Source organism: Diadema setosum, chromosome 8 (assembly GCF_964275005.1).
Source record: "Diadema setosum chromosome 8, eeDiaSeto1, whole genome shotgun sequence".
NCBI lineage: Eukaryota > Metazoa > Echinodermata > Echinoidea > Diadematoida > Diadematidae > Diadema > Diadema setosum.
In genome coordinates, this window is record NC_092692.1 from 26,710,552 (window position 1) to 26,731,303 (window position 20,752).

General features: G+C 39.2%; 1 protein-coding gene across 1 annotated transcript in view; it reads left to right on the forward strand.

Moving 5' to 3' along the window:
- The window catches only part of LOC140231990 (casein kinase I-like), a 96,593-nt gene that overhangs the window by 73,851 nt on the left and 1,990 nt on the right, over positions 1 to 20,752 (forward strand). The window contains exons 6-8 of the mRNA XM_072312142.1: positions 1,627 to 1,797; positions 10,744 to 10,892; positions 13,792 to 13,975. Coding sequence (XP_072168243.1) covers positions 1,627 to 1,797; positions 10,744 to 10,892; positions 13,792 to 13,975 — 504 coding nt within the window. The remainder of the gene's footprint in view (positions 1 to 1,626; positions 1,798 to 10,743; positions 10,893 to 13,791; positions 13,976 to 20,752) is intronic.

A 20,752-nucleotide genomic window follows, 5' to 3' on the forward strand; every position in this document is an offset into this window, starting at 1 on the left:
ATGTTTTTCATAGAGATCTGTGGGTGCTGTGCAAATCTGTTCTACCACTGCATGAACTTGTTCAGCACCGAGCACTTAACCCATTGAAGGCTTGTCCCTAGTATACTTGGGCAGGTGTCTATGGAAAATGTCTTGTAGCAAAGCCAGCTCGTCCTCCATGGGTTAATACGTGCTAGTAATGTTTGACTGTAGGCATTTCTGATAGGAAGGATAAGCCAAGGCTGTGATTACAGCTATCGTAAATCTCAGCCGCCTGTGCTGTTTAAAACTAACAAGCTGTTCAGTCAGAGCATTTGAAAATGCAAGTGTGGATAATATATCTTGCCTGTGTTAAAATCAAGTAGCTCCCGTTTCAGGGGTAACATATGGTACCATAGATACCTTTGTATACTTACATATCATTATACATTTCGGGCATTTTTTTTTTCTTTCTTCCTTAGGGTAATTTTAGACACATCATGTGAGGGAATTATTGAAATTTTCAATTTATGGTGCTGTTTTATAAATGCAATCCCATTTAAGGTACTTCTGAGTACTTTGTATTTTTGTGTTCAGTCAGTAATATGTTCCATAATCTGCTCCAAACCCCAAAATAGTCCTAGTAACACATAAGTTTGTTATCTCTAGAAATATGAAAACACTAAGTTTGTATTTAAACAGATAAATGATAAGTACTACATCACCACGTTTAATTTAGTTTTCTTCATGTACGGTACTGTAAAACGTTTTTGGATAATACTTCAGAGGTTATATACCTTGTTTGATACTTATTTGATCTTTATTTATGTGATATCCAAGTCTATTTATCAACTTCATACTTATTTGCTTTTATCTGTTTTTCATGTTCTTCTCCCTTCTCAATGATAATGATCTGTTTGTTCTTGATATTGTTGCTAGGTGTAATCTACATGTTATGTATGTTTCCTCTTCATGCTAAAGATGTATGTAATCTTTGGAAGCACTTCCCTGTTCGGGCAGGTAGTCTTGAAAGATAGGACACTTTACTAGCCATAGCAGGATGTTGACTGGCTCTCAAGAAAGGGGCATTTTTGTTTTTCTGTTGCCATGTATTTCTTGAATATTGATACGAGTGTAAAATTTGAATTGTAGAGAAGATTCTGACATGATATGGAGCAGAAGCTGCCAAAAAGACTCCAGGAACTGCATTTGAGTTCAAATTTTGAAATGCACACACATACACACACACACACACACACACACACACACACAAACACAAACACTACATGCACTTTCACAGAACTGTTTAACACACACACAGAACAATGGCATTCTTCAAATCGCACCAACCATAACATCAATGCTTTCAGTATTCCTGATAAATTAATTGACTACAAATGTTGAGAGTTTTGATTGTTTCTCTCCTCAGTCCCCTAGCAACAAACTTTGAATGGACTGATGAACAAACATCAATCCCTGGAATCCAACTGCATGCATTAGTTGTTGCTATCGATGTCAGGCAAGCCTTGGACAAGCTTTTCTGGTTATCAAGAACAATCTTTGTGTAGAATATGTGCATAAAATTTGAATGTGTCTGCAAATTGTCTCTTGTCAGACTCCGGCCCTCCTGCATCTTTCACAATATTTCCCCCTCGTCCTCCCCTGCAGAGCAAAGTCGGAGAGATGACCTGGAGTCTCTGGGCTACATGCTGATGTACTTCAACAGGGGCAGCTTACCGTGGCAGGGCCTCAAGGCGGCGACGAAGAAGCAGAAGTACGAGAAGATCAGCGAGAAGAAGATGTCCACTCCCATCGAGGTGCTCTGCAAGGGGTATTCACGTAAGTAACCGATGAAAATTTATGGGCTGAAGAGCATGCAAGGAGGATATTGGGTGGAAGGAAAGAAACAACACACCTGAGAAGAAAACTCAGACGAATACATGAAGAGTTTGTTTGCAAAAACCGATAAGTCCATATTTGCCAAATGGAGATATTTGCGATTAAAGGTCAAGAAAAATAAAGAGAATAATAAGAAAATTTTTGCTTCTTTTGAGACCATAACTTCAAAAATATACCTTTATATGTAGTGACCAATATATCATTGAAAAGGTATTATTTTGCACTTTATGACAGAGATCGTACTTCAAAATCTTCAAAAATGGGCTTATCAGTTTTTGCAATCAAACCCTTCACATCCACCCATACTAAATGATAGAGAAATGGTATATTCTTCTTGGAGAAAAGATGAAAAAAAGGCCATAAGGCAAAAATAAATAAAGAAATAAATAAATAAATATGTGAATAGATAAATAAATAAATAAAATAAAGCAAGGAAGAAAAAAAAAGGGCAGGCTCATGTGGAGTGCAGGGTAATTAAAGAAAAAAAGTACTGGTGCATTATTAATATTATCTAAACAGGTATTGACCATGTTCTCATAAGGCAATTGCCTAGGATTTCAACTTGAAATTAAGCAGTTGAAGACCAGCCCCAAGTATAATCTTGCAGGTGTCTATGGGAAATGCTTATATGTCAGTGGCAAAATCAGCATGTCCTCAATGGGCTATGATGAAAAGGACTACTTGGATAAGCGTGGTTATATTCAATATCCCACGTTTTTTTACAATACAGTCTGTGTGAATAGATTATTAATGGAAACTGAATGAAACATTATTTGTCTTTTAGATTGGTTTAAAGAAGCAAAAAACCTATGAAGCCATATGGTCGTAAGGAGTAACATATTGCTGTGTTGCATTTATTGACATGGATACTATGGATGCATTACGAACTCTGTAGTGAGGATGGAGTAGGTGTACTCCTTTTGCCTTTGATATACAAGTACATAATTGTCCTCCCTTATCTGAACCTGTAGGTCTCTTAGGTAATGCCCATTCTTTTCCTGCGCAGTGGTCCACACTTTTTCCAGACTACCGGTCATTCTCACCAAGTGTTGTCCGGCCAGCCACTTCCCCCATAGTCCCTCAGCACCTTCCTTGGTAGCCATGGAAACTGTGCTGATTGGCCAGTGGAGCCTCTCCATGCCCACATTAACTGCTTCCCCTCCCTCCATTTTTTTTTTCTGTATCCCGAACCCCATTACACTCCATGATTGTTCATGTGTCAGACGTTCAGTTCAGTATGCTCATTACATGACTGTACAGTTTCAAGAGCATGATGTTGATTTCATTGAGATTATCTATAGTGCCTTTGCATGCATGGTACATAGTGTATAGCACATACACGCACACACCAAAAAAGAAAAGAGGAATTACAATGTCATTTGAGGAAGTGGTCCATGCTTTTGTAATGGTTGATCCTCTATTTTCATATATCTCATAGACATCCATCTTCTTGTGTTATTCCATTATGGCAGATAGTTTAATGTGACTTGTTTACTGAACCCTTTTTAATGCTATAGGCTGGACATTTGTAAAAAACAAAAACAAAAACAAAAAACAAACAAACAAACAAACAAAAAAGAAAAGAGGGAAAAAAACCAAAACAACGACACAACAAATCACATTCTGTAAAGTGTGTACTGTTGTGACTTAAAAAAAAAAAAAATTATGTGTGTCTATAGCAATCAACACTACCTAAGGAATGTAGCACCCCATTAAAGAAAATGACGCGTGGGTCGCTAGTATAAAGCGACATTCATATGAAAGAGTACAAAATTATTACTTTGATATCAATAGCGTCACAAGCATTAGCAAACAATATACAAATGCTTCTGTTGGAGCTTACTTCAGCACAGCAGTCTTACAAATGTAGTCTAAATTTTCCCCCCTACCCAGCAGATGTGATATTTCTGTTTGTCAGAGTAGGAATGAGATACGAGGAATTTCTCTCTCTTTGACATAAGATTGTACCTTAGGCTAGTAGCTTAAAGGTAATTGTTCAATTGTTATCTATTACTGTATCTTATTTATTCATTTATCCTTTTTCACAGAGATTTGGGAGGAATAGAAGAGAGGAAGAGGAGGTGATTTAGATTTTAGATTAGGAGAGAAGAAAACCTCTGCAACAAACTTATTGTTACCTTTAAGTATGTGGGAGGATGGCAGCTCATGTAACATGTTTTACCATTCTTGCCCGATAGTTATAGTCGCGAAACACACAATGGGTGCGCCCTCATTGTGGGATGACATTGAGATTCCTGTTGTGCGCAAACAACAGCAGTTGAGAATTCACAAAATACGACCCATCTCGTATCACATCATGAGGAGTCTTGATTTTCAAAGTTAGGCGCGGACACGTCGGATGCCAGTAGACGGCTTTCAGATGGTAAATTTCGGAACATTTAAGGGTTTGTTCACTCTTCTGCTGCCCTTTAAATGATAACAACCAGCCAAATGTGCATTCTTGGCAAGGCCAGTGGGAGATACTGATTCCAATTGTGACTGCATCCTATGCTAGACGACAGACAACACCATTAAGAGGCTGAGATTGTTTTTTGAAGGGGAGGATATGGAGGATGTCAGGGGGAAATGGGGGTACAATCCCTGTACCTTTGTAAAGCACCCTCAAACAAATAGGCTGTGTCTGTCTTTCTATCTCTCTCATTGTCTGGCAGAAAACTAACGGCAGGTCAAGATTAAACAAAAGCTCTGTGTGCAAGAAAAATAGAAAAGGTAGATCAGGCTAGGAAATAATGACAGTGCAGTTTCGTAGAATGTAGCAATGCGATTCATTTTCAATGTCTAGGGAAGCTGTGCAATCATCGGCTCATGGGTAAAAGTATAGAATTACCAAATATACAACTTGTATCTACATCTATATTTAACAAAAAAATCTATATCTATATTTAAATAAGTCAGTTGATAAGATGGGTCAGGCTTTATAAGCATATTTGTCAATACTGTTGTGTCAAATTTGTTCAGTTTTTGTTCTCTTTTTGCACCTTTAGACCATTTCGTGATTAATTGGTGTCGTCATACTCAGTAAGCCATGATCCTTACCCACGGTATCAGGTTTACCTGGAATCCGTTCCACGACACCCGCAATAACAGGATACTCCTAAGTGGGTAGGAGGCATCACCAACACGGGAATGTCCTGTTAGTTCGGCAACACTTTTGGTCATTGCTCAGTTTGAGAGCTGATCCTTTGCCAGATCTTAAGTCTATGTTCCAAGACCCCTCACCCCACCCCCGCCTCCTCCTCTTCCCTATTGCCACATGTTTCCATGAACAACGTGGTAGGGTTTCAAAAGTGCTAAGACTTTGCTCGCTTTGAAGGTTGTGGCCCCTCATTTTAGAGACATCCCAAATACATAATTACGAACTAGAAAAGCAAAATGAATCAGATGACAGCAATATGCATTAGAATGATATCATGTTAATTCATTTTGTTGTTTATGACTTACTTGTACTTTTTCCCTTTCATTTCCGTCTACACCGTAAGATATTGTAACAGTATGTCATCTTTATGAATTGGTTCATATGATATAAAGAATACAAGCATCACGTTGTTGCTTTCTTTTTATACCTTGTCTTTGAAAAATAAAATCTGCATTTGCTCATAATATGTTAAATACTGGCTATTAATTTCTGAAGAGAAATTGTCACAACTTGTTTGGGAATGGGCCCTTTCTGTTTGCATTGTCACTATGGAAAATATTTGCAACAGCAGCTATGTTTCCTACATATTTCATTCTTTACTGCAAGTAATTGCAGTGGGAGGCAGTGTTCTTCTTGTTTTTTTTTTTGTTTTTGTGGCTGGCTTACAACTAGCGAAGTGCGTGGGCATCCTACCACTTTGAGACCTGGAGAACATTCAGTGCACGTTGCCCATTTCACAGTAGTGGATTGTTAGCCTCCATGATTAAACAAACAAACAAACAAACAAAAAAACATGACACGCCCCCTCCCCCACACCCCCCCCCCGCACAAGAAAAAATAAAAGAAGCCAAAAACTATCAAGCCGACGCAAACATGTAAGGTTACAAATCCTTTGTGTTCTATCACCACATGCCAAATACTAGAAGTACACTCATTTGATAAAGTCAGCACATGTTTCTCCCCCCCCCCCCATTTGATATAGTTTTAGATAATTGCTTGTTTGGCAATAGTTCCTATCATATAGCAGAAGTAGCAGACTACTATAAAATGAAGCTCAACGCCAAGAGTCTCCTTCCTCACTCCCAAATTAGAGAGGCTAATTGCTTGACAAAAGAGACCAGAAAAGTGCCCAATATAATTCTATTTTTCTAGATTGCTGTATTCATTCAATCAGAGCATTGGGCACCAACATAATTTGCAGATAGAGATCTTCTGTCAACACGGGGTGTCATAAATCCTTCTAGTTGTAAGAGACGGTTTGTCACGGAGCAGCAGGAGGGGGGAAAAAATTGCATAAATTGGCACATCCCAACGATCATTCAGCAAATTTTCATCGTTGTCTGAGTGCCATCTCGCATCGTGTATCCTAATGTGAGTTCCCCTTCATCTGCGCGCTCGCGACCCAGTGACGAGCGAGACAGTAGCAGTTGCCAATCCGCAGTAGCCCATCTCTTTCGGTGATAGGATGTGGGTGATGGGAACAATTTAGAATCACTGTAAATTTACTGCCGATCATAATTAGTTTACTAAAGACATCCTCTGAACAAAGGCACTAGAGGAATGGCAACAAATTGAGAGTCATTTTGGCTGACACTCCTCTGTGCAGGCCAAATAATGATCGCCTGTTTGTAACCAAGGGGTTTCAACCATCCCAGAGTTCCAGTGATTTAATGTTAGAGTAGACTTCAGGTGGAAAAAAAAAAAAACCCAAACAATTGTATCATAAATTTTTCAACTAAACACACTGAAGCTGAAGGGAATGTATGCTAGCCAAGTTTCATGTAATGTTTAAATGTGATGTGCACGCTGAGACGGATGGTTTTAAAAGTCAATAGATACTTGCAAAATTGAAAAGACTTGGAAGCATTTAGCCTGGGCATGATAATTCAAAAGCAGTGCAGAAGGGATTGCCTATGAAATACACATTGGAACATGTAGTCAGCAATGCTTGGTACCATGTCTACTCCTGCAAGTGGTCTTCTTTCTCACTTTGTGCTGTAATAAAATTATGCCCGCCAAATGAATGTATGGTTTATACATGTTTTGAGTCACATGGGGATGAAATCACATTTATTTGGAAGGAGTTCATCATCAACATTTTTTCTCTAACCTTTGATATTGAGTGTAAAGGTGAATAAGGTTTTTTGAAGTCAGTACCCTGATAACATTGTGATTAAAACAAATACTCAACTTGAACAAAATTTCTGTCAGGATGGTTGAATGCTTATTCTCATTTATATATTCTTGATTTCCTGAATTGACAACAATTTTAATAGAACTGGCAAACTTTGTGATGGATGATTCAATGCAAAATACAAACACAATATGGATGGTATGCATGTTCCTCATTATTTTGGTCTTCATTTCAATTTCCCCTCCCTTCTTTTTGCACAGATTCTATTCTCGCTTATGTTGTAATGATTAAAGAAAACCAAGATTCCGTAATATATTCGTCGGATAGAGATCTAGAAATCATGCCAGTGCTTTAAAAAGAGCATAGTTCAGTAAATGCTGTCATTGTCAAATGTGATATATGTGGACCATTTGAAGTTTCTGTCATGTGGCAGCCTCTACATGGTTGCTAGGTTATGAGCTTCATGTTTCCTAAGTCATTACTCATTAACTTGCACGAGTGCATAATCCCTTTAGTGAAATGGGAATCGCATCATGGGGAGTATTCCATTTCAGAAACTGAATGCCGGCAGATCAGTAAATTGCATCATTTTCCGCAACCACCCTTCCCCTCCTACATGGAAAAGTGATAAAAACAGAACAAAGGCTTACATTATAGCCTCTGTATCAGCGGAAAGTCGAGACTGTATATCTTCCTTACACTGTGCATGTCATGACACGGGATACTGCACTATCGGTTTTAGCCAATCCGTGGCATGAGTGAGTTCTTGAACTCTTAAACTAGTCAGCTGAAACTCTGTGGCCACAGTGTTGGTTTCAGGAGTGAGTGGGGCTCTCCCAACATGCCCTGCAACATGCTGGTGTGGGCAGCAACAGAGCAGGGCTAATTTCTTTTCATCATGGAGAAGGTTCAATATGTGACCTTGCTTTAGATAAAAAAAGAAATTAAAAAAAATGGCTCCAAAGTCTCCAGACAAAATTTTAGATTTAAGGACAGATTTTTAAATCTGAGGAGAATAAGTTATAGAAGATCAAACATTTTAATAGAAATGATACTTCTTAGAAAAGCGGTTTTGAAGTCAAAGGTGTATTGAGGCTGTTCTGACTCACCCTTTATATTCTGTGTGTGTGTGTGTGTGTGTGTGTGTGTGTGTGCATGGAACAGAATATGAATAAAAAATCTTGCTATGGTACATCGGATACCTTGATGACCATATGGCTTTTGTCATGTTTCATCAAAATGTTGTGATCAGGCTCTGGCATTGAATATGTTTTGAGCATGTATGGAAAGGTGTTTGCTGTGTTTCCTTTGTTATGTGATATGACATACTCGGACTTTGTACCGAGCATTATTACTATTATTTTTTTTAAAGTAATAATGCAATGCGGAACTCCATCATGCTACATTAGCTTCGTTGTTGGCAAGCACTGGTACTGCCTACCAGTCGGGTAACTCCACCCATTATAAACACAAGAAGCCTAATAGTGCAGGTGGATTTTGATTCTAGTTTTCTGCTGTCCGATGTATTTTAGGACATTTTTCTTGCCTTTTGTGGTACACATATGTTTCTGTTACAGCTGTAATACAATCAGGGATGTCATTGAGCGTGTTTTACAGAGCTCTGTAAAGTTAATTCTCAGAGCATTTGGTATTTGCCATCTGAAGAGAGATAAGCATAAAATTCTGAGACTATTGAAATGTACAGGGTATGCTACGAACTACCCTATTGTTACTACTGTATGAAGCCATAGTCATGGATATGAGTGTGTGGGATGGTGATGCCAGGAGTAAGATCTTTTCGCAGTGTAAGAAAAAAATGAAAGAATACCCTGATCAAGTGTTTGATTTGCATTTTAGAGCAGTGTTATGCCTTAGTACTTTCATGGATGAGTAGCTACAATACTGTTGCAGGGTGTAATAAAGCACTCCCGTGTACTTGCTTACTTGCCCCGGGCACTTGTCCACCAAACATTTGACTACCTTGCCCCAATGACCATTTGGACAAATGAATGCACAATACTTTGTATTACTGTAAAAGTTTGTATTTTCGGGCGACTAATTTTTCGCTCTTGGCCGGATAAGAAGAGTTTTGCGTGTTTTTAATTCCGCAGAATCAGGACGTCGACTAATGGAACATATGGCACGCAAAAATATTCGCGTGCTTTTATTTTCGTGCTAGCTTCTGGTTGCGCGAAATGCGCAAAAATTTCAACACTGCGAAAAATCTCCACTTTTACAGTATCGTGCATTGTGCAGCTACAGTGGATACATTGAAATCAATCTTTCCCCACTGCCTTGTCTTCTTTTTTTTTTTGGGGGGGGGGGGGAGGGGAGGGAGGGGGCAAGGAAAAAGATTGCTGGTTGTTCGTGAGTGTAATCTGGCTCAATATCCAAATGTTTTGCAACTGTTGGCCGTCTTTGGCCCACGTCCTCGCCGAAGTCGTGTTGAGGTTGTGTGAGTCAAAGAGGATTTCGAAATCTTGGCGAGTAACAGGTACATCCTTCGTTCCCCACACAAACAGGCTGCAGACACACATACCACTGCTGATGTCATATCCTCCTCCTCCTGTGGCCGAGTCACATGCCACCACCCACCCATAATGCCCGGTTTGTCAGCCTGACCTCAGTGCGACCCTTAGAAATCACTTCCTGTTTTGGGCAGATTTCTTTTTACTCCATTATATTCATTTTACTGGCATGTGGACTGAGGGCTAAGCATGTCCAAGAATGCCTTTCAGGTGCCCAGTTTGTTTGATACTGATAAACTGTCATTCGTTGAGCCCCAGTCATGCGACCGTTCACTGTAATGAGTTGTTAACACCTTGTGAGAACATGTATGACGCATGGATCCCTGATCTGAGTTATGTAGGCACTACTGCTGACCAATCAGATCCTGTCCTCTTGTAGTACTTGTTATGAGTGAGAAACCCAGAAGGGGAAAAAAAAAATTAATGTACATGATTTGTATAATTTAGCCTACAATGATTGAAAAATTGTGATCTTAATGATTCATATCAAAAGATGACCCTTGGTATTGCTGAAATGTAAATTTCCTGCTACATGACATTTTAGTTATATGTGCTGTTCTTCATAATGAATTTAGTGGGCACCTTCTTTTCTGGTTAAGTCTGCCTCCAGAAGCTGAAGATTCTTGCACCTCATGAAAAGCATGTGGATTAGGCATTTAGGCACGTAAATGATATGATGGTTACAATACGGCAAACTTTAAATGCTGTGAAGAAGTGTCTTCAGAATTCAGTTAAGTTCAGGGGCCATTAGACATTTGAAATAAGTCATTTCAGGCTGACAACGTTTAGTGTGTGGGAGGGATTACGGAGAAATATGATGGATTTACTGAGATCTTTGTTTTTAATTTCCTTCTGCAGGTCTCATGTTTTTCATTTCCTTTCCTGACACGGTCTTAAGCACCAGAGCAACTTTTTTTTCTTTTCTTTTTTTTCAGTCATTTGCCAAATTTCAGATGTAAACATGAGTTTATTTTTATTAATGTCCATATGATTTTTCATCTAGTATGATCCTAATAATCATATCTCTCTGTGGAATTTCCTTCTGCTTCTCTTCTCGATCGCTGCAGCCGAGTTTGCAACATACCTGAACCACACGAGGAATCTACGATTTGACGAGAAGCCGGACTACTCGTTCCTCCGACAGCTATTCCGCAACCTCTTCCACCGGTTAGGCTACACGTACGACTACGTCTTTGACTGGAATATGCTGAAATTTGTAAGTCCATTCTTGGTAAACTGGGCATTTGGTCTATGTACTGTATTTAGTTCCTTTCCATGCCTCATAGAAACACACGCACACACACACTGCTCTATTTCATATACATGTACAGTTGAATCTCTATTATCTGGCCTCCCTTTATCCGGATCTCTCTATTATCTGGACGCAATCTCGCCGTGATTTTTTAATTTTTTTTTTTAATAATTACAGGAGGAAAGGGGGATTCCCAACGGATACATTTCTTAATAATTATTTAGGTAAATCATCCCAAGAATTTATAAAAGAAAATGATTTCATTCTTGCAAACACGAACCTCTATTTTGGGGTCTGTTACCGGTACTGAGTGTAACAATGAAAAGGTTGCAGTATACACATTACTACATGTGGTACTACAATGGGCTACATCAGTACATGTGTATGTACATGTATATGTAGACTCTACATGTATAAAGCATTGAGTCTCCCGTATCCGGCCAAATCCCTTATCCGGACGAGCCCCGGTCCCGACTTGTCCGGATACGAGAGGTTCAACTGTACTTTGATCGGCTTTTAATCAAAGTCAAACTATCATGTGCATATTCTTCATGCATAGCCTGAAACATGAGGGCCCCAAATGAATACAGGCCTTCAAGCATTAATGACATCTGAAAACTTGGGGACAGTTGGGAAGGTAGTCACAAACATTGGTCAGACTCGATACTGAACAAAATCAAAAACATTAAAAGTGGTTCGGGTTAGAAAAGCAGCGTAGAGTCTTTCAGGCATATGATCCGGGAAATGCTACTGTAAGACTACAGACTTCATGCATATTTATGCATCGGAATTGATACAGCCATTCTGTGCAGCCCTCCCATACCCCTTCCAACGGGGATCCATGTCGAACATTGCTGTTGTTGTTGTTGTTTTTTTTCCTCATGTGTCCCACATTCTGCCAAATCTATGAAAAATCCCGGGATGATCCCAAGCTGGTTGATGTCTGGAGACTGCCAGACTACGTACATGTCCAGGCTAAAATTTGTGTTGAAAGGCATTATGCATGCAAAACTGCGTGCAGTGTACGTATGCATACAAACACTGCATACACGTATCAGCTAGTACATGTAACATCTATTACAGAAAACAAAGCTCGTGTCAAACCAGAAGTACTTTTGCCATTTCATTTTGATCTTTTACCATTTGATGATTTATTCATAAATCTGTAGCATAGAAATGCTATGGCAACAGCTTCATCAAAATCAGAGAAAGTGATGGATTTTTTTAATTTCTCTGAACAATAATATTGGTTATAATAACATGGTTACATGACTCAGATAGACAGTGAGGTTATTGCCTTACATACATGTACATGTAGTTGCCTTTGGTGTGTATGCAAAACTATTGTAGAAAGTCATGTTTTGGGTTGATATTTCTGGACATTCCAGTCATTGCCAGGTTAGTGCAACACAGTGATTTGGTGTGAAAGATATATGTTTTTCTTCTTGAGTTTATATTAAAAACAGAATTTTGATGCATATTTGTATGTTTGTCAGTGGGAGGTTTGCTAGGCTTTATCACCTTGTCCGATATATGCATACGTGTGGTTGCGACTCACATTAGATACCATTTCTTGAAAACAGTTAGAATTTGAATTCCCAAAACTTTTGTATTTTGTGTCTGATTCTGATCGGATTTAAACTTAAATTTTGTCCTGTTTCATCAAAATGATACTCTGTTATCAGAGTCATCTGAGTGTGGTTTGGGATTTTACTGAAAAATTCCTGCTGGTGCCAATTTGAGGCCGAAATGTTGCTCCCCTTCCCCCATCCCCTCCTGCTGTATCTTGACTCCGCTGGCAGACATGAGGGCTAGCCAGACACGCCACTGTGACATGGGAAAGTTTTATGTTTTTGAAAACCAATATACATACAGACGCTACCTGTGTCCGGAGGAGAGTAGTTTCAGCCAGTGACACACGCCTGTAGGAAGTCTCAGAAGAAGACGCTCCCCTATAAATGTCTCTCCACCCCCTCCCCCCCCCCTCCTCCAACCAGTGATTTCTCACCGTAAATTTGTATGCAACCTCAAAATAGCATCAGCTTATAATCCGTGTCCCAAATTATGCAAAGGCCTCAAACTGAATGGGTCATAATTTTCCATCACCTTGACAGGAGACTTATCATCAGGACGTAATAATCAACTCCGAAGAGCAATTATGACCTTTTGACTGCCGCCAGGACATGGCTCATAAACAGTAGAAGAAAAAAAAAATACCAGTTAGAATGCTGCACCAAATTAGATTGTAGATGGGACATAGTATATCACTTCTGATGCTGCACTTTTCAAGAGGATAGTGATTGCTACACCTTAGAGACTCAACAGTCTGCTTCCAGAAGGTCATTGGTGTTACATGATATCACATCTTTCCTCCAGATTTAGAACTGAGATTTAGACCAGCTGCACATGAAGATAATACAATTTGCAATTGATACTTTTGGAGTCAGATGGTTGTGTGGTTTTCCTGTTATTGTAGTGTTTCTTTGTTTGTTTGTTTTTGTTTTGAAGAAAGTAACTTGTACTGATTGGCAATTCAATTGTGTTGATAAAATGATTGTATTCTCTGAGAGATAGATCATACACATGATCAAAAGATACTTGAATATATGAAGTGTAACTACAAAGTCATTATTTTTATTTTTTTTTTATGATACAAAGAATATTTATAACAGTTTCTATTGTCAAAATTGTGTTCCTCTTGCACGCATTATGTAAATGTCGCTCATGCACATGTTTGTTAATATCCCTGTTTCCGTGAGCATAGAAGGCAAGTGAAACTTTTTGTGGCTTTCCGTCCAGTGGCAGCCCCCAAGGATTCTGTGGTTATGTAAATGGTTTGATTTCCTTGCTCCCGTTCCAACAGAGTGATGTACCAGGGAGGAGTAAGACACACGCCCAGAAGGAGGCTGAGAGGAGGGACCGAGAGGAGCACGAGCGGCACCACCACCCCAGGAGCTCGACGACGAGAGCGCTCGCCGGCACGGCGGCCACGGTCAGGCTAAGAACGCAGGAGTCGGCAGCGGTGGTCAACCCCGTCGCAGTGGGAGGTGAGGGTCAGCGTCCGTCCAAATCAAAAACACTGCGGGAATGATCTCCACGCTTCCTTCCACAAGAAAATTATCAAATGTCGTAAACATAGCTCACATAGATGTGGAGTAAAGACTTTTCACTAACGATCAAGACGGTGCGACTCGCTGGAAATGCAAAAAAACACCCTCAGAATCGCAAAGTGCCCCACTATCTATAAAGAGAAAGTGGCAGTGAATGAGGCCTGCCAATCACCTATTAGTCTTCATGGAAGATCAACAAGCCATGTTATTGTTCATCCCCAGTTTAGTCATCCCATGGGGGGCAGATTCATGGCTCTAGGAATCATGAGGAAACAACCAGTCTGTAAATTTGAAGTAGCAGGAGTCAGGGTGTATAATGAATGCAATTGATAGTGGAAAAGGAGTCTTTTGCTTTTAAGTAAAATAGGAAAAAGTAAAGACCTCCCCCCCCCCCCCTCCTCCAAAAATGGGAAGAGAACTAAAGAAGTGAACAAGAAGAGTGCTGCTCGTGAATTCACTTAGCAGTTGGACTTGTGCCATCTCTGGTGGCATGTAAGCATGATTCGTCCAGTCACCCAGCTGCAAAGTTAATCACTCTCTTTCAAGCCTAAACTTGAGCAAGGACATTAATTTTTTTTTTAAGGGGGGGGGGGGGAGATGTCTACAAAAATGGGCTCAAAACTGTTCTCCCTACACTGAGTCACTACCTCTCCAAGGTATTGATACGTGGATGAGATACGCGGTGATGACGGGCCGCGGGAGGGAAGGCGCTGGGGGAAGGAGCGGCGAGTGAGGGTTGTTTTGCCGGTGGCGGCGGCGGGACGGCTCCGCCGGCTACACCAAAATAATTTTAGTCTTGTCTCGCTCCTTCACACGTTCCAAAGAAAACAAGTAGCCACCGTCCGTAGCCATGCTCCCATGTACAGGGTAAATTTAGAATGGTGCGAACTTGGTGGCTTCCTTTCTTATATTTCATGGGGGAGGGAACCTGAGTTACATCATCATCATCATCATCATCCCAGGGGTACTTTGTCACATCAAAGATTTGATCACTCAAGCTTGAAGCTCCTAAACTGCAACTTGGCTACAAAGCGGTGTTGTTGAAATGTGAATGCACCTCAAGTCATTCATGCAAAGTTTTTTTTTTTGTTTTTTTTTTTTGTTTTTTTTTTGTTTTTGGTTATGCTCAAGCACATCACAGAGGAATGATTGTGTCATATTGTGGTCATTCCATATCTATACCCCACCATCTTGTATTTTATTTTTTTTCTTCGGACATATTTTGCACAGATGATTGAATCATTTCACCGTCATGTCACAAATCCATGCCATTCCAGTCCATGCAATGTTAACAAATAGGTCATATCACGGCCCATTTACTTCTAGTCAAGCAATGTTTGGTACGAATAGACCTGAGAGTCTACAGTTGGAAAAACCAGAGGCAAGGAAGATTGCTTTTACATCAAAAGTAAATTATTCAAAGGAGAGCTGCCAACATTTGCCATCAAATGCATGTTAATGATTCAAGCAAAAAAGAAAAAGAAAAAAAGAGTAAAAGTGTTTAATCTCATGCTTACTATGAGTACCATTTTTTTGAGGAAATTGTGTTCAAATCAGTGGGAAACAGGATTACTATGTTCATGACAATCTTTCTGTAATTTCCACTAACTTTGATTTCTCTCAAAGCATCTAATGTCCATACATACACTGTAATAACCACATGTGAAGACTACACATTTCCTCATGTTTGTCAATAATTGTCATCATGTCTTGTGTGCTGCAAAATGTTGTTTCTGCTAATGCAATTGGTCAGAGTTTATAGATGGATGCAAAAAGGACATCTTCAAGGCAAATTTTAGCAGTCACAAGAATTTTGATACTTTGTCCGAGCTGTGTAGCTTAGAATGTCGGGTGTTGCATTGTATCGTGCTAGTTTGTCATTTTGATCACAAGATAGGGTGTAAACTGTTTGCACAAGATATTGCAAGAAAATTTGTGTTAATTTGCCAGTGTGCACCCTGTAGCAGTGGAAAATACGACAAGCTATGTAAATTATAAATGAAGACAGAAGTTAGGTGATGTAACTCATTGTTATATTTGAGGTGTTTCCAGAGCAGAGAATGTTGACTATTAAATGCATCATTCACAGATATCAAATTCATGCTTGACTCACTTGTATTTCATGCTATAAGTATCATTTGCCTGTTCTTGTCATTGTCATTCTCTTTTATCACCACCACCATTGCCATCTTCTTCATCATGGGAATTGACACTTGACCATTTTTTTTTTTCACGCTTCTTACCACTTTTCCTCTTTTTGTTTTTTGTTGTTTATTCTCTGTTATTCCTCCTGCCATCATCATCCTCTCCTCCACCTTTCCCTCATGGAATTAAAAACCACCCATCCCTTCTTTCTCTTTGATTGGAAAAAAAAAATGTAATCGAAACTAAAAACAAAACTACAAATAACCCCATCCCAACCATTCCCTTTAACTCACTCCCTGGGCCAAGCAGAGTCCAGTCTTGGACGGGCGGTGCCCTCCGTGGGCTCGTCCAAGACTGGCCGCAGCGCCCGCAACAAGGCTGCCCTCCTTGGCGACGGCATGACCGGTGGCCCCTCCACCTCCATCTCAGGGGGTGGGGCCACGCCCATTACCAGGGGCCCGCCCCGCCCCTCTGTTCCCCTAGGTATGCAGCCTAGCCAGCCGGCTCGGCGCAGCACTCAAGCCAGATAGGTAGGCAAATAGCATGGAGACTGGAGCAAAATTTTTTTTTTTGATGAAGTGCAGTCAGTGTTGCTGTTTATTTCCCATTACATGGTACCTTTCTTTTCTCATAATTATCCGTAGTTAAACTTTTAATTAAAAGTAAAATTAAAATAGAGTTCTGGTCAGTTATCAAGGAAGTTGATTCCTATGTAGAGCATGGCGTTATTCATGTGATAAATTTTAAGTTTGATCCTTTTTTGTTTTGTTTTTGTTTTGTCTTACCAAAAATAGTAATATGTATTTAGTCCATGTCTGGTCTTGTGAATTCTGTCTCATGTTGTGAACAATTTTCTGTGTGTTCACTGCTTGAGTTCGGTGCCTTTTGCAAGTTGTTACCCTGCATGCGTCATAGTACTAGACCACTCTGTGCTGAAAATATGCACTGTTGAGTTTTGACAAAGACTCGTGTTATGATTTGGATTAGCTGAAATTGTATTTATATCATTTCCTCGTAAAGAAGTGATATTTTTGCCAATAGTTCAAAGAAAAAAAGATCCTGTACATCAAGTTTAGTGAAGTGTAATTGAGCTGTGGTGAATAGATAACACGTTACAGGAATGCTGGCATCCCAGTCCCCCTGCCCTCCCATCCTACTGCTGCATGTGGGGGAATGTGCACCCAATTTGCCCCCATGCCAATTCTCAGGCCTCTCCCCTTAGCATATTCACAAACCATTGCCAAAACAATTATTGGCAGCTTTAATGTTCCATACCCTCTTCTTTACTGGAGAGTTCACCCCAAAGAAAAGTCATTTTGAATATTGGCAGAAAGAAAAGAAAAATAAAAGAAAAGAAAAGGATATATTGGAATTGTTCAGTAAACAAAAAAAGAAAAATAGAAATAGAAATAATTGTAGGCTCTCAAACAATTAGAATGTAATAATCCATGTGCATTTTTTTCTAATCAAACAAGTAAGTGTTGAGTAGGCACCACAAAATGGCCGCTTTCATCAAGTGAATAGGACATCCATGGACATCCAACAGCTAATTATTAAATAGTTAAGTTTATGATAGTAATGATGTAATAGTGCTAAGTTATTATCATCACATCATCGTCATCATCATTATTAATCAGTAGTGACATTAATGTTTGGGTATGGGTTTTCTTCAATTTGTCTCCCTCTGTACAAATGAAATTAGTAAGATCACAACTGCTGATCTACATTTTTAACAAACACAGAGACTCTAACCCCAAGCACCTTCTGATCTGGAGATTCTCCCACCTGAAACCCTTAGCAAGCTGGAGACTCCAACTTGATGTGCACAAAGGCCGTGGTCTAGGGCCCTCGTAAAGGACCTGGAAGCTCTAGGGTTCTAGATGCTCTCTCTCTCATGCTATCTCAGGCTTATTTTTCAGCATACGATGGTACTAAAAATCATTTATTTTGGCTTAATAAAACTTCATTTCATATAAAAACGGTGTTTGGGCGGCAGAAAGATCACTTTAAGCAGGAGAAAATACATCTTAAGCTGGAGACACAGAGCCAGGACGGGAGAAATTAAATCTCAAGCGGGGGAACGGGAGTTTTTTGTTAAATATGTAGATCAGCAGTTGCGATCTTACGGATTTCATTTGTACAGAGGGAGAGAAATTGAAGAAAACCCATACCCCATATCTTCACCCCTCTGCTTAGTACTAGCAATCTCTTGCTTTAGTTTGATATTAATGTTATAATGACTTAAAATTATTTTGTATGTAGCAACTTTCAACCATGATGCTCAAAATGTTTTACAACATAAGTATTGGGGGGGGGGGGGGGTTCCAGCTAGGCTCTCTATGATACCAGACTGAATTAGCCAACAGCTTCATTCAGGCTGGAGGAAAAAAAAAAAGGAAAAAAAAAAATATTTCCTCGTCATCTGGAGTACTTAACCGGAGAGGAGTACTTAACTGCTTTGGGAAGCTCACATTCACATGATATTAAACAGCGACCTTTTTCAGATAGCCCATGGGCCAGTAAGATGGGTGGTATTTGGGCTAGTTAAAAGCCTAAGTCCTCTCCATCTTCAAGTCCACCCGTTACATACCAACATAGAGGAAATCTGTATACAGACGGAATGTTAAAGGTTTCAGAAGTGGTCAGATTTTTGTGAAGCTTTTACTATTCTGCTCTTATGATCTCACCGTCTGCATTCAGGTCAAACTGAACATTGGGGTGGAATTTTACTGTTAAATAAGTCATTTTGTTCCTATTGTGTTTGTCCATTTTCATTGAGAATTCACTGATCTGATGTCTTTTTCAGGTGTCATTTTTCAAAATGACTCTCCTTTTGGGGTTAATCCTCTAGTAGAAAGAATACAACATGATATTCTCCTTCCTTGCATTCAAGTTTGTAGTTCTGAAAAGGTATCATCTAGTCTCTAACCCGGTACTTGTCACCATCCCTTTAACTTATTTAAAGACAGGAAACATTAGAATTCCCTCAAACCACATAGACTTGAGCAAAGGATGACTTTTATTTTTAGATGTATTATTCTCATTGTTATTATTATTATTATTATTACCAGTTGTAGTAGTAGTAATAGTAGTAGTAGTAGTAGTAGTAGTAGTAGTAGTAGTAGTAGTAGTAGTAGTAGTAGTAGTAGTAGTAGTAGTAGTAGTAGTAGAAGTAGTGGTAGTAGTACCAGTAGTAGTTGTAGTATTAGTAGTAGTAGTCGTAGTAGTGGTAGTAGTAGCAGTAGTGGTACTGTCAATATGCCTTATCCACAAAGTGATATGAAAGATATTTGTGGGGGTTGTCTGTGAGTCATGTTTATCTGTTTGTTATTTTGTGTTTTATTTTCTTTTTATTGTTTGCTGTAGATTCATGATAATTCTTGTCAATTTCAAAAGTGAGAAAATTCATGCATTTGAGTGACGTTGTTTATTTGTATCTATGAAAATAAAGTACATAAAGTATTTATTTAGATCTAGGGGTCAAGATGTCAAAGGTAATGGATTGAGGCCAATGACTGAAATTCCCCACTTCACATATCTCAAGCTATTTTACAAGAGCAAATGAAATGTTGACAAATGAATATCTGTGATGCGGAAATTTCTTGGTTTGATTTGTGGATATTTCTGGGAAAGGTCATGAAAATTGACACTTTAAGAATATCTCGGTAATCATTCAAATACTAGCATTTAGCCTTTGCATTGCTGTGCATTGAAAAACTGAACAGTTGATTCATATAAGTTATGAGAATACTGTGAGTAATGAGAAATTTTGCAGTGTGTTTTGGAGCAACAGAAATGATATGAAGCAAGGCATTCATTTATACATGAGAGGTCCCTATTTCAAGAGAAAGATTTCTGTGCATTTTTTTCCTTCAGATGTAATATATATCAGAGCTCAATATTAATTTTTTTCTCTGGTGGCCCGTTCGGGGCACTGAAATATTTAAATCTGGAGTTTTGATGGCCTGAAACAGAAATGTAGTGGTCCGAAATAAAAGGAAACATAACAATCCATTTTATATTTTAAATGCTCCATCAGGCCACCAAAAGATACCCTTTTTGGAAATTTGTTGGTGCGACTTGATGTCAGGTCACCAACTTTCCCAAAAGGCTATCTCTTGGTGGCCCAATTGCACAGCTGAAATTCGAAATTGTTAAATTTCCTTTTATTTCAGGGCCACTACATTTCTTTTTGGGGGGCCACCAAATTTTCAAATTCAAAGAGCTCAGTGGCCCAAACAGGCCACCAGAGAAAATGAATTATTGTCAAGTCCTATTATATGTATAAAAATATTGAAAGTTCAGAAATCTGACAGTAGCTATTTCTAGAATTATAAATTTTATGTGAGCCAACTGCCTTTTTTATGTTTTTGCAGCCGACAGGGAAACAGTAGGTAATCAGAAATTGACGTTTTGTAATTCGAACAGAGATAAACTGGATTTCCTAAGAGTGCATTTGCCTGTGGTACTCCCAAAGTGTTTGCATGGGAGACACTGCAGTTTGGTTCCCCTATGAAATAATTTTCTGAAGTGATGTAGTGTCCAACCTCTCTTCAAACTAGGTACTAC